The 15,681-nt window shown below is 42.0% G+C and overlaps 1 protein-coding gene across 2 annotated transcripts in view; it reads left to right on the plus strand.

Annotated features, from left to right (window-relative positions):
* kif26ba (kinesin family member 26Ba) overlaps positions 1-15,681 on the plus strand; it is an 86,535-nt gene that overhangs the window by 51,603 nt on the left and 19,251 nt on the right. For both annotated transcript variants that reach the window (XM_079664887.1, XM_079664888.1), the window contains exons 6-11: positions 6,177-6,392; positions 7,719-7,812; positions 12,141-12,286; positions 12,566-12,682; positions 13,843-14,029; positions 15,058-15,274. In XM_079664887.1, coding sequence (XP_079521013.1) covers positions 6,177-6,392; positions 7,719-7,812; positions 12,141-12,286; positions 12,566-12,682; positions 13,843-14,029; positions 15,058-15,274 — 977 coding nt within the window. The remainder of the gene's footprint in view (positions 1-6,176; positions 6,393-7,718; positions 7,813-12,140; positions 12,287-12,565; positions 12,683-13,842; positions 14,030-15,057; positions 15,275-15,681) is intronic.

Genomic DNA, 15,681 nt, shown 5'->3' on the forward strand with positions numbered 1-15,681 from the left:
TTAAAGGTCCCATGTCTTGCTTTTCTGGTTATTACCCGCCCCCTTGTGTGTTATGTAGCTTGTTATGCATGTAAACGGTCTGCAGAGTCACAAACCCTCAAAGTACACCCTGTAGCGAGTAAAACTCTAACACAGAGAAGACCTGTCTATGCTGCCCAAAACGCCTCGTTGGAGATTTCTCTTTTTCCATTGTTTACTTCTTGGGTATAGTGACGTATTTCGGGTATAATGACGTGACGTAACGTAACGTCCACGGAGCCGTTACGTTTGGACCAATCCGCGGACTTCCTCACACACACACACACTCAGCGGGACGTTGCGAGGCTCGCTGCTGCGAGGAGCGGGACACTGTGAGCCGGCTCACTGGTGTGGGGTCGGCGAGACAGCGAGACACCACGGAACTCAGCCTGGGCACACACACAAACTCCCAGCCAGGCTGCTGGTGTGTGTGTGTTTGGGGCTTGGTTTCGCTGTGTCTCGCTGTCTCGTAGACGGCCACTGGGCTCACAGGGAGGGGGGGGCAGGAGCTCCAACAAGCCGTTTAGGACAGAGAGTGAATACACATACTATACAGAGATGCTGTATGAGAAACCAATGTGAGTTTGGAACATTGCACAATATACATTTATTTTAGTAGACCTCCACAATGGAATTATGATCCGTAGAAATGGCCATGACATGGGACCTTTAAAGAGAAAATGGAGAGAGCAGAGGGAATAGAGTCAATGGACACTTTGTATAAAGGTATAAAGGTGTTGTGGGAGTGGAAGGCAGAGAGAGCAATAAAAGTTGTTGGGTATTGAGAATATGTGTTCATATCTTGAAGGTATTAGGGACATATTTCTCTCTTAATATATTCCTTCATCTCTCTTTTCTGAAACCAACATCGCTTCTTCGTTTTTATTAAAAAGGGCAAAGAGTGCAGTAGCCTTGTGTCCTTCCTACGTGTGTGTGTCCGCACGTCATAGTGGCTGCAGCACAAATGTATTGATGGATTCACCAGTACAACTAGGCCAAGGACCCTCTGAGAAAACCGTGGGTGTGATCACACATGCAGTCACACAATGGCACAGTTGAGCTGGACTCAGGTTTAAACTTCAAGTGTGAGCGTCATAATCAAAAGTTGACATTTTTGCTCTTGGAGATTAAAAGGACATTTCATAGCCAATTCAAGTAACAACAACTTTTAAAGGTGACATAGTTGTGCTGGAGCATCAGTTACTACTACTAGTCATTACTAGAGATCTGATTGTTTAAAATGACCCCTTAAATGTTTCTTGCTATACGCCCGTAATACTTTGCGAAGCAGATATGGAAGCACAGTTTGGCCCCATTTATACCTCAAACACACACAAACATACACACACATGCTTGAACTCTCTTACCTTTCACACTCTTTGACACAAGGAGGAAATGGGCTCTCAGGGGGGGGGGGGGAGTTTATGAGTTACGCCTTGTAAAGCGTGCAACGTTAAAATCCTTCCCCCCAGGCTCTTACTGATGTGAAGGGCTCTTTTATTGGGGTCAGTAGAGGGGCATAGTGTGTGTGTGTGTGTGTGTGTGTGTGTGTGTGTGTGTGTGTGTGTGTGTGTGTGTGTGTGTGTGTGTGTGTGTGTGTGTGTGTGTTTGTGTGTGCATGTGGAACTCTTGACCTGACATTAAGCCTCAGTATCTTAGGTCTCCAGTTCACCGAGGTTACATATTTATTGTATTTCGAGCATCTCAGTTTATCTCTTACCCTCATCTATGGAAACATTTCTTAAATGTACACACTCATTCAATTACCTTCAACTGAGATAGACTTAAACACAACCACTCTCTCATAAACCTTCACTCACACAGTTTATTGAACCACCTCTTTTAAATGGCCTATGGTCATTTAATGATGCAACGGATGGAAAGCCTGTTAATGTGCAGTGTTAGGTGTGTGTGTGTGTGTGTGTGTGTGTGTGTGTGTGTGTGTGTGTGTGTGTGTGTGTGTGTGTGTGTGTGTGTGTGTGTGTGTGTGTGTGTGTGTGTGTGTGTGTGTGTGTGTGTGTGTGTGTGTGTGTGTGTGTGTGTGTGTGTGTGTGTGTGTTTCAGATAGAGAGAGAGATAAAGAAATATACACATACAGCTCCACAGTAATAGCTCTCAGAATGTTATTTGCCTATAATGCCTAATTTTACACGGCAGTATATTAGTTACCAGCAGGCTTTTATGCTTTCTCACACTTCACTATTCATTCTAGGTGAGTTTGTTCTGAATAACATGACCTTCCTCTGGTGGCTTTTGTCTCTTTGCTCCAAGGCTTTTTAATAATTCATGGCAAATAATTGTTCCACTTTTTTTATCTCTTTTGTAGAAAATTGCTTAATATTATTGATGTTATCTAGAAGTACCGTCATTCGGCGAAGGGTAATTAATTAATAATCCAATTTAGTGGAGAAACAAATTCAAGCTCAAACATGAATAAACTGTGTTGTTCAACTTTCAGCACTTGACAGACACTATATAAAACAAAGACATACATTTAACAGGTTTTTCTTGTCACTGACTTGTTTTTATATAAGATAACATCCTTCTTCACAGCTAACTAACAGTCTTTCTATCTCTATATACCCAATGCAGAGTGCAGTTGGGGGGTGGGAGTGTTTTGGGATTAGTGTGTGATTCGTCGTCCCATGGTGGTGTTTGACTGGAAGTGCAGTGTAGAATCACACTTCAGACGATGATTCATCTGTGCTAACAAGCGTTCACAGACAAAGGATCTCTCCTCCTCTCGTCTCTTACCTCTTAGGAGCCACATAAACGCACTAGTCTCTTTCATCTGCCCGGCACCTGTGAGCCCTGTCAAACTAGTGAGGAAATAAATGGTCAAATAAGATCATAATTCTTTCTTATTTTGTATTTGTCACAGACAGTGTATAACCTAACCGTGACTATCCTGCACACTCTAGCAGAAATACTTCAATACTCTTGTTCATCCATCCTTTCATTATCTATACCAAACTACACACAGATGCTCAATCCTCCATCCATATATTAGATGTTTTGAAGGACTGGGTCAATATATTGGTGTTATTCGAGGATTGAGCGACATCCTGACAGTCTAGTCTTACAGAGGCCACAACTAACAATGCACTCATTTCCTTTCTGTCAACTCACAAAGACTGTAAAGATTTAAAATTGAATATCCTTTAACTGTCAGCCTGTTTATTGTTGACTGTCAGCTGATTTGCTGTTTCTTGGACATTCAGCTCTTTGCATGTGTCACGCCTTAAACTGCCTCGTCCAAATCAATCTAGAGATGTTGTGCAGTCAGCGATCCCAGCTGAAGCTAATTTACCGTAAACTTGTAGTATTTCAGATTTCACAGAATGGGTATCTTTTTATTTTAGATAGCAGGCAAACTTTCTAAGTGGTTAACCACGTTTTTACACTTGTATTTTGTATAGCCATGTCATGTCATGGTTCTGACCTACCTTTAAATCATTTCCTTGACATTAATTTAAGATTCAACTTTTGAAAGAATACAATAAGGAAATATGACATGAGTGGTTTTCTAACAAAGTTAAAATGTGTTAGGGTATTTATTCCTATAGTCTTTACAAAGACGATGGTTTTGGTGAGGGAGAGGCTTGGCGTGGCCATAGTACTACTTGGTACAAAATAAGATGTGATGAGTCTTTATCAGAATCTTTTTATAGCACCTGAAGAAACTGATACAAATGTCTAAAATCATGGAATAAAAAGTTAGTTAGTTGAGACCAGTCTGCATATGTTTAAAAGAACAACACAGAGACGCCACATGGCAATTGTGTGTCAATATTAAAGGCCCCATGTCATGGCCATTTCTACTGATCATATTTCCATTGTCTACTAGAATAGATTTAAATTGTGCAATTTTCCAAACTCACATTGGTTTCTCATACAGCATCTCTGTATAGTATGTGTGTTCACTCTCTGTCCTAAACGGCTTGTTGGAGCTCCTGCCCCCCCCCCCTCCATGTGAGCCCAGTGTGCTCTGATTGGTCGGGACGTTGCGAGGCTCGTTGCTGCGAGCTGCTGCGAGGAGCGGACAGGTTTCCGGGTTGGCGATACAGCGAGACACAGCAAAACTTATCCTGAGCACACACAAACTCTCACAGCCGAAGTAAAAACAATAAGTGTGGCTTGATATTGAGTAAGAAACAGGTTTATAACGCTGTGAGAATGGGTCTGCGGAGAGCATTTCTCCACGATCCCAACTCGTCTATTCCCAGCGTTCAGGGAGCTCTATGCAAGTCAATGGGACTCCCTGTTAGTTAGCCAAGGGATCCTGGTGTATGAGGTGCTCCGCGGATTGGTCCATTTGTTGTTGATTTGGGTATTCACACGTCACAGAACCCAAGAAGAAAACAATGGAAAAAGAGAAATCTCCAACGAGGCGTTCTGGGGCAGCATAGACAGGTATTTTCTGTGTTGGAGTTTTACTCGCTACAGGGTGTACTTTGAGGGTTTGTGACTCTGCAGACCGTTTACATGCAGAAAAAGCTACATAACACACAATGGGAAGGGTAATAACCGAAAAAACATGACATGGGACCTTTAAAGAAGGAGCAGTGATGGAAAAGTTACTCGAGAAATGTAATCAATCACACATTACCTGTTACTCATTGAGAAAGTGATAACACTAGGTTAATTAGTTACACTACTTGTTACTTTACTTTTGTGACTCAGTTTATCTCTTCCAAAGGTGCATTTGACTCCAAATTATTACCGTTTTATCTTTCACAATAAAAACCAAACTTTAATTTACTCAGCATTTCATCAAGAGGCCACTCAACTAAATGGCTTACAATATTGTTCCAGTTGGTGTAAAAAATATTCACTTCGCTTTGAGCAAAGGCAGCAAAAGTCAGTATTTGCTCAATATGAAATATATTTCATGATCAGGGACGCTCAGATCAGTTTCTGTGACAGCTGGTGTTGTGTTTAGACTAAATCCATAAATGTCCCTTTGCATCTGACACTCTGCACCATGCATTTACTTTAACTAAGCCTCCACTTGTCAGGAGGGGAAATCTGTGGTAAATCTCCTGGATAATCATGTAGCAGGTGGGAAGACTAAGCAACAAACATAACGAGAAGAAGACAACACACAGATGGACTGAATCAGAGAGCAGTAAAAGTTCAAAAGAGAAGGAAAGACAAAGACTAATTCACCCTGATGAGCCAGAGGAGGATAAAGAGATCCATAATGAACTGCTAGAAAGTTCTTCAAACTTTAAAGCAACTTCACTAACAGAGAAAAGGATGTTTATATGGTAAAATGTTCTGGTACTCGCTCAGATCCTGATGACGCAGCGTTTTGCCTCCTCTGGTATCAAAGAAAACAAGAGCAGCTGTCAGGCGCTAAATTGCGGATACTAACAGTTTATGACATGAGTGGGAGGAAAGGAAGAGCGAGAAGAGGAGAGAAAGCTAAACACAGGATTCCTGCACTTCAGGCTTTAGATTTGAGGCAGCGAGCTGAAGGTAGACAGGAGGAGAGGAAAGGGAAGGGATTTAGGATGGAGGGAGAGAGAGAGAGAGAGAGATAAGAGTGACAGGTAAAGGGTGTGAAGGGAGGAGGAGGGCAGAAGAAGCATTTAGGTGAGGAGAGAGTGAAAACATATCTAAGACTCAAAAGAAATAAAAGTGGGATGTTATGACTTTGGAAGTCTTTTGTCACGGCTCAGATGAGTTCAGATGCCCTCTAGCAAACACGCCTTTACAGTGCCCTTGAAGTGCCCTTGAAGTGCAAGTGGGTTAGAGTAAGTATTGATGCAAAAACAGCTGACAAGAAAACACATCAGAAACTCTTTATCAACATAGGAGCGCCAGGTAGAGCACATAATAGATACTTAAGGATCTGCAAAGGCATCACAAAAGTATAACTGTAACTTTAGACCTTTTGCACTTTATGAATGTGTGTTTTGTGCCTGTTGATTAAAGTCTTATCTAACTGATTTATAAATCATCAGACCAGAAATAATTTATTTCAGAGATAATTTGCAAACCCGACCAGTGCTTCTTAAAAAGTTGCATTATTGGGAGATGTTCTGTTCAACTTCTGGATCTATCATGGGTATTTGTAGAGCATAACATAGCAGGTGTTATACTCTGTTGTTTCAAATGTATCTGAATATGTGTTTTCTGTGTCCTACCCTCAGGTGAAAGTGATGGTGCGCGTGTGTCCAGTGTCTCAGTCGGACGCAGCTGAATCCAGTTCCTTCCTTAAAGTTGATCACAGGAAGAAGCAAATCACCATCATGGACCCGTCAGCCAATCAGACACAAAGCGCTGCCTCCACGAAGAAGGCAGCAGCCAATCAGGTCCCTCCAAAGATGTTCACCTTTGATGCTGCGTTCCCTCCTGATGCATCACAGGTAAGAAAAGTGATTATGAGTTAGGAGAACAAAGGACCTTTCATGACACTAATCTGAAAGACAATGTTCAGTTGAATTTCTTGAAGATAATCAGAAGAAACCTGGACTTACTGTATTGATGTCATAAATAGGGGGTGAATCAGGAGTGTTTTTTTTTTATTCGGACGGAGCCAGAGCAGCTGAGGTTACCCTTTCAAATTAATATAGTCAATTAAAAATGAAAAAGGAACTCTCTTTGGAATAATTGCAATGTATGTGGTGTATCTAACATGCTATCAAAAGGAATAATTGTATGAGAATGAGTTCCATTATTCCCATTCAGCAGACTTAGTGTCAATGCTTAATGCAGCTTTCACTCCAGCCGGCCGAGTCTCGTCTCCAGTCTGTCTTTGATGCTTTCTAATTATCGCTCCGTTTTCACCGATTAGTTTTGAATTCATAAAATACCAATTGCATGGTATTCTCCACCCTCACCAGTGCCTCTGACTTCACTGCTATTAAACCTTTAAATGGAACACCTAGTACTCTTGCTGAGTCTTATAAATACATCTGAACTCGGCTTGACAGCAGACCAGCATTCAAGATTCACATCCAAGATTTGACCCCAAAATGTAAAATCAAACTAGGCCTCTAGTATAGAATTAACACACTCAAACTTCAAGTCTCTTTAAAAAAGTGGAAATTTTCTATTTTCATGCCGCCCAATTAACATTGTAGTTGTTCAAGCCTGTGCATCACATTTTAAAGGGGTCCTATAATGCATATTTTCAGGTTCATATTTGTGTTTTGTTTGTATTGAATAAGGTCTTTATTTTTCTCATATTGCCTGTGCTGCAGCACCTCTTTTCACCCTCTGTCTGAAACCAGAGCCCAGTCTGCTCTGGCCGGCTCTGTTGTGATTGGTCAACCGCTTGAAGATGTCTATCACGTACATTGTGTTTGAGCGCTAGCAAATAGAAGCGCGAGTGTTACGTAGTGATGTCACTTTTATGAAAATAAACAAAGGATTCCCATGAAGGCGTTTCAGTCACGGAGGGAGTGTGTTGGAGAGAAACTCACTCTGGAGGGAACTTTGAGATTTTAGCCTTTGCAGACCATTTACATGAACAAATACATGGATTAAATAAATTAAGAATAAGCAACACTAATGAGGAACAAACCCAGCTTCTACATTTTACCATCTTCTTTTGGGTTATCTGTCACTCAAATGTACACACCTTCTATGACTCCCATGAAGATACGTTCTCTAACGAACACAGTTTAATATTGTCCAGGTATTTAATTTCTTGACCTTACCCCCTCATCTCTCTCTTTATCTGTTGCTAGGCGGAGGTGTGTGCGGGAACGGTTGCCGAGGTGATTCAGTCAGTGGTGAACGGAGCAGATGGCTGCGTCTTCTGCTTTGGGCACTCCAAGCTGGGTAATGCACACACACACACACACACACACACACACACACACACACACACACACACACACACACACACACACACACACACACACACACACACACACACACACACACACACACACACACACACACACACACACACACACACACACACACACACACACACACACACACACACACACACACACACTAAAAAAACAGAGCATGTGTGTCTCGTGAGTCATCCTCAGTGTGTGTGTGTGTGTGTGTGTGTGTGTGTGTGTGTGTGTGTGTGTGTGTGTGTGTGTGTGTGTGTGTGTGTGTGTGTGTGTGTGTGTGTGTGTGTGTGTGTGTGTGTGTGTGTGTGTGTGTGTGTGTGTGTGTGTGTGTGTGTGTGTGTCTGTGTCTGTGTCTGTGTCTGTGTGTGTGTGTGTGTGTGTGCGTCAGTGTGTCAGTCTCTTACTCGACCGTCTCTCAACTGGCTCTCATCTATCAGAGAGAGAAAGATGAGGATTAGTGTCTGGTGAAGCTGAAAGCATTCTCAGTCTGTGTTTCTCTCTCTCTAATCCTTCTCTAGCTGGTTTTAAGAGAAGCTGTCTTAAAAAGGGTCAGCATCCCTTACTGCAACATGCCTGGACCCACCACACACACTCACCCACACACAGCCAAAGATGTAACTCAACCCTCGGTTGGTCCCCGTTGTGTTTATCCCTCAGCATGTTCGCAGCATTACCCTTCTTGGCTTGTGATCTTCATACAGCATGTTGGAGTTTCTAAGTCCCCTTCAACTGCTGGCAGAGGACGAAGGCAGGGAATTGAAATGCAGCAGTTCAGCAGGGAACACTTAACTGTGTTAACGGCTGAGCCCGGGAACAAACACTAATGAATTTTTATGTAAAACCAACATGCAAAGCGCTGTGTTTCCTTGGGTTGTGCTGTGGGGATTTCATGTCTGACCAAACCAGTTGTAAAAGTAAACTCATTTATACATTTGTTATGAATTAGTGTCTTGTTAATGAGTAGGGGTGCCAGGGTGAGGACAATTTTGCACCGGTTATTAAACACAGATTTCAATAAACATTTTTCAAGAAAATAATTCCATCGATGACACTCAATTTAAGAATTTGTAGAGCCCTTAAAATCCCAGATATTGCCAAATTGGTGCTTTTGCTTTTTGCTTCCAAATGCTTAACCATTCAGTCATCTTTCCTTTGACTCCGCTGCTGCTGTAAAAAGACACTTTCAATTTATGATTGTAGCGTCCTTTCACTGGACTAAGAATTGATTACATGCGTAGTTTTTGAATGTGAGCACTGGGTAAGGGTGGTCTTTCGTGAGAGGTAAATGTTTTGAATTCATTTATTTTAAGCTCCAACCACCACATTTACCCCCCCCTCATCAACCTTGAAGTTTAGCCTCATGTAGGGTGGTGCTTAAAATTGAAAGTCGGAAAGTCTAAGCTCCAACCCCCAGAATTCCTTCTATTAGTCAAGACAACTCTCCTGGTGAATTTTTATGTACCCCTTCCGACTTTCAATTTTAAGGACCACCCTACTGGGTATGTCTGAATAGTAGAGGAAGGCTAGTAGTATGAGTATTCTCAACATTGGTTCTAATTTTGTCATTTTTACTGTCATCACTGGCAACACATTCGCTACATTGAATCGAAAGGTCAAAAGACATACGTTTTTCAGACAGTCAGAAAGTTAAAGTCAGCTTTTTAGACACATTAATTGCATTTGTCTACTATAAACTATACTGTAAACCACTTAAATTGAAGGTAAAACTGAGAGTCAACTGAAAGCAATGTGTCATGTATTACCAAATTCAGCCGACAATTAGCCTCACCAGCCAACACTGTTGGGTGTTTGGTAAACCCTAATGAAAAGATATACAACACACTGGTAATGTTGCAAACCAGCCCTCGTTGCAAAATAAAACCACAAGTGTACGCCACGTAGTTGTGATAAATCAGGCTGTATGTTTCCTGCTATCAAAAAGGCCAACCAAAGAAAGCTCCGACAGGCAGTGTTGATCACTGTTTCACATCTCTCACCATGTTTACATGTCTTCACTCAGCATTCAAACATTCACACCTGGGATAACTGTGTCATGGTCCATGAAGATGATTCATAGTGGATAGTAATGTGACTGGAACCCACACACACACACACACACACACCTCCTATTGTCAGTGTTTGGCTATGTTGAGTAATTGGCATTTCCAGATTTTCTGGCTTTAATAATGCAACAGCTTTTATATGATCCATCAAAGAGAGTTTGCTCTTTCAATCAATTTTACTGTTATATTAATGCCGTGGAGCGACTCTAACATCGCTGGTTTCAGTTAAAACGGCTACAGCAGATGAGATAATTGTTCTCCATACAGCTCTCCTAAGGCCATGGATCTTAATGAGGCTGCATTATAACGGCGTTACCTTTTTCCTAATTAAAATGGGGAAATTGAAACAAGGAGCATTTATCTTCAGCCTTGTGGCCCTTGGCTGTAGATATGCACATATGGGGACACACACAAGTCTGCTCATGTACGCGCACACACACACACACACACACACACACACACACACACACACACACACACACACACACACACACACACACACACACACACACACACACACACACACACACACACACACACACACACACACACACACACACACACACACACACACACACACACACACACACACACACACACACTTTTGCAAAGAGTAACCAGGCTTTTCATTGAATAGGCAGATACTAAAATAAATGGATGGACTTCAGGAATGTAATTGAATCCTCTGGCTTTGAGTCATGTCTGATGGATTATGGTAAACGTTAATGGATTATTGGCTTAGGTTGGATCATCTTTTATAAATGATGAGTGTGTATGTGTGTAAGCTCATGTGTGCATGTCTTTGAACTGGTGATACAGAGCTGCCTTGTTCTCTCACACTGTCTTCGCCCTGTTCACTTTCCTTCTCACAGCATGCGAAGCTCTGCTTGAAGGGACCAATTAATGTGAATATGCATCAACTAACCAGACATGGGCACACACACAGACAACACACACAGCTTTGTTGCCTGTAGTGTGTTGTCACTGTGTTACAGTATTAGTCAGTGTAATCAGCAGTAATCTATCTGACCATATCTGACAGCCTGTGGTAGTCAGAACTTGTAGATGTAATTTAAGACTCCCTTACACAGCCCTGAAAGGCAAAACAAGAGAAAGGACTGTTGTTCAAGTACTCTGTGGTTATGGTAGCGGTAAGACAAAGTGCCATTATGATCGAGGGAGCCCATTGGATTTAATACAAATAAATCAAACATAAATTCAGTTAAATCAAAGTAAATGACTAAATGTTGCTTATTTTTATACAACTGATCATATTCTTTATTGTATACTTTGACATACAGTAATTTGTAAGTTTTATCTATAGCAGATTCAGCATTGCGCTTTAGAGACCAATAAAGGATTTCATTTCCACTACTGTAAAGTTATAAACAATGTCTAAACATTTGTGTTGAACTTTTTCCCTATTTCTCTGAATCAGTATGTGACAATACATAAAATGAACCTTTGTTTTGACAGTAAGTCTTGACGCCCCTGTAAAAACATTGAGGGAGAAAAATGTACAATTTCAGTGCAGCTGACAACCGCCCCTCCACGCTGCATCTTTGAACAAATGTGAACACATTTCTCTACCCTGCATCACAGCAGCCAGGCTTTTGAAGTCCTCTGTTTCTGTGTAAGTGTTAGTGTCAGGGTGATTGTGAGGTGTGACATATGGCTTTGTTTAGGTGTGTGTTTGATCTCCCACTCCTGACAGTCAGAGCAGGTGTGTGTGTGTGTGTGTGTGTGTGTGTGTGTGTGTGTGTGTGTGTGTGTGTGTGTGTGTGTGTGTGTGTGTGTGTGTGTGTGTGTGTGTGTGTGTGTGTGTGTGTGTGTGTGTGTGTGTGTGTGTGTGTGTGTGTGTGTGTGTGTGTGTGTGTGTGTGTGTGGTGAGGATAATCATCATCTTGTGTCCCAAGTGATAGATATGGATGCTCCATGTGCACATTGGCATTCAAACACACACATGTCACACACACACACACACACACACACACACACACACACACGTCACACACACACACACACACACACACACACACACACACACACACACACACACACACACACACACACACACACACACACACACACACACACACACACACACACACACACACACACACACACACACACACACACACCTATTCACACAGAGCACCTTTTCACTTGCTAGTGTTACCGATGATGTCCATCTTTTTCTGCACCCTTATTTTGCCTTCCTGTCTGCCTCTTGCAGGTAAATCCTACACCATGATTGGCCGAGATGACTCGCTTCAAACTCTGGGAATAATCCCATGTGCCATCTCCTGGCTGTTTAAGCTCATCAATGAGAGGAAGGAAAAAACCGGAGCTCGCTTCTCAGTGCGCGTCTCTGCAGTGGAGGTCAGTGTTACTGGCAACTCGGTTGATGCAGACTTTTAGGAGAGGAGGTTACTAAAAATATCTTTACTAAGTGGTCAATTCAGTAGCTTTAGTGCTGGCAGTGGCACATCAAATGCTTATCACTGTAATATTTACTTTAAACTTTCTCTGATATGGTTTTAGATATTCCCTTTACAATTTGTCTGACAAGTGTGTGTGCGTGTGCGTGTGCGTGTGCGTGTGCGTGTGTGTGTGTGTGTGTGTGTGTGTGTGTGTGTGTGTGTGTGTGTGTGTGTGTAGGTTTGGGGAAAAGAGGAGAACCTTAAGGACCTGCTGTCTGAAGTCGCTACAGGAAGCCTACAGGATGGACAGTCACCTGGAGTCTACCTGTTTGAGGACCCCATCTGTGGCATGCAGGTATAGAAACATACACTCACACAAACACCTGCACACACTCAAACACACTGTAGCAGCTGACGGGAATATTTGCTTATGTAATGTGACTGCTGTATATTAAATCCTGTGTGTATGAACAGCCTCTGGCCTTGTATCAATATGCTCTGCCTTTATTTCTTGGAGCCTCAGGCGAATAGCTGTGGGATACGCGTGCTTCCTTAGACTTATAGTCACCTTGGAGCAGCAAATCAAATATGGTAGCTTTATCATGCCATTATAGTCTTTTTTTCTTCAAAAATAAACTAAGCGTCTTTTAAAACACAGGGTTCAGAAATAGCTCTGACTGGCTTAGTCAGAATCAAAGAAAAGAAATGTCAAGTGTATGATTCAATGACATGAACAAATAAAAGGATAGCTAGAGAAAAATATGTTGTCTGCTTATATTCAAGATTGTGGACCGATGTTTTTTCATTTAATTTAATGATAAATAATTCACTTTAATAAGCATGAATCAGCCAACAAAAGGCATTACATTGAATCCCACTTATAGTTAATGTTATCATCATCATTCATTTTAAAGTTTTAATTACATAATAATGTGAATAGTGTGTGTATGAAGAGGAGCTCAATTAACATCTGACTGACGGAAGATTAACTAGTGTGTGTGTGTGTGTGTGTGTGTGTGTGTGTGTGTGTGTGTGTGTGTGTGTGTGTGTGTGTGTGTGTGTGTGTGTGTGTGTGTGTGTGTGTGTGTGTGTGTGTGTGTGTGGTTGCAGTTTTGTTTATGGGATTATAGGGTCTGAAACAAGAACATCTGTATAATCCTTAACTAATCTGACATAATCTCATCAGTAATGATAACCTGAAGTATATCCACAAATTCTCTCTCTCATTCTCTCTCTCTCTCTCTCTCTCTCTCTCTCTGTCTCTCTCTCTCTCTCTCTCTCTCACCTTTGATTCCATTGTTCTCTGACTGGCATATCTGCAGGCAAATTAGAAAATGCTTTATTTGAACATGCAAATCATGTACAATCCTAATACTACACAGTATTTTCCGTGTTTAGACACTTTTTGGCAAGTAAACTGAGCCTCAGATAAGATTAAATGGTATCTTCCCTCTTGTCTGGCTCTTGGCCCTTTCTTATATTCACACCATTTTTCTCCTCCCACACAACTCCCAGCTCCAGAACCAGTCTGAGCTGCGTGCTCCGACCCCAGAGAAGGCCGCCTGGTTTCTGGATGCAGCCATAGCAGCTCGCCACAGCAGCCAGCGGCCAAACACCACCGAAGAAGAACACAGGAACTCACACATGCTGTTTACACTACACATATACCAGTATCGCATGGAAAAGACCGGCAAAGGAGGGAGTAAGTACTGTTTGTTCTAATGTACCTATTCATTATAATACTAACAACAACAAACAAAAAGCTTATTTTACTGCTGCAGAAACTACTCTTTTATGTTATTACCACATCACATGATGCCTGCTGTGAGTCCTACACCTGATAATAATACTATTGAAATATTGCTTCCACACATGGAAGAAACAACAATGATAGACAGACCAAAGCATTTACTATACTCACTATAGATATATAAGGAGCGCCGGCAACAGACTTCCTGACAGAGTTGTGCACATGCCTGTCACAGACTGTATGATCCTGATATGGATGATTTGTTTAGACATATCACACCTGCACTCATGTCTCCATCAATAACTGGATGATAATGAATGGGTAGTGTGAGTTTCTTTGTGTGGATAACAATGAGACACTGAGACAGATGTCAGACCAAAATAACAATGATAATTAACACCCCGAGTGCTTTTACGTATGCATGTGTGACAAAAAAGGCAAAAGTGTGTGTGTGTGTGTGTGTGTGTGTGTGTGTGTGTGTGTGTGTGTGTGTGTGTGTGTGTGTGTGTGTGTGTGTGTGTGTGTGTGTGTGTGTGTGTGTGTGTGTGTGTGTGTGTGTGTGTGTCCATAGCCCCTGAATTCAGAAAAACATCTCAAGCTGCAACGTTTGATTATGTGAAATTGTATTATTGTTGTCTTTCTTGAGGGATTGTAGGGTCTATACTCCTGAAATCAACACCACGGAAAATATGTGTTTGTTGATGATATAGTTGACTGGATTATTATTCCATCACAAATCAATTGAACTTATTGTGCCGCATCTTGTGGGGAATTAAACTTGAAGAAAGGGTTGGTGTTAGCTCCATAAATCCTCGACTGAAAGGCGTGTTTTGGTGAGTGGACCCCCCATGGGGAGGCCACTCTCCCACTTTGAACATCTCTGTGCTATTCCTTTTCACTTCAGCCCCTCTTACATGTATGCACACCTCACCGTCCTCTGTCTGGCTCACCATGTCTGACACATTTTCTCACTTTGCCAGTGTCAGGGGGTCGCAGTCGCCTCCACCTGCTGGACCTGGGCAGCTGTGATGTCAAAGTGCTCGGAGGAGTAGGAGGAGGAGGAGGAGTAGGAGGAGCGGGAGGTGGGAAAGGAAGGGAAAACTCTTCGCCCAGCTCGGCCCCTCTGTGCCTTTCTCTGTCCGCCCTCGGTAACGTGATCCTGGCCCTGGTGAACGGGAGCAAACACATACCTTACAAGTAAGCTGCTGTTTGAATGTATGTGTGAGGAGAGAAGGAGAAGAGAGGAGATGAGGAAATGAAAGGAGTGTGCAGAGAAGCGAAGAGTGAGAGGAGGAGGGAAGCAGACGAGAGATGTCTCAAGCTGCTTCAGGTTTTTGAGACTTAATGTTATAAACAACAACAGCTGCTGTTACATATTCATCACATTCATTTAGCTGGTTAACTGACTGGCAATGAGAGTAAAGGAGGGAGGGGAGAGATGGAGAGATAGAATAGAGACCTTATTCAGATTTTAACAGTCATGAAATGAAAAAAGGGGGGAACACATTTTAATTTCTGTTAGTTTAGTACCCTATTTCTACTTAGTACTATATGCCCAATGGTATAGTATAAACAGTGCATCGTATGAAACAAACTGTAAATGC

This window comes from Notothenia rossii (genome assembly GCF_949606895.1).
Source record: "Notothenia rossii genome assembly, chromosome: 2".
Lineage (NCBI taxonomy): Eukaryota > Metazoa > Chordata > Actinopteri > Perciformes > Nototheniidae > Notothenia > Notothenia rossii.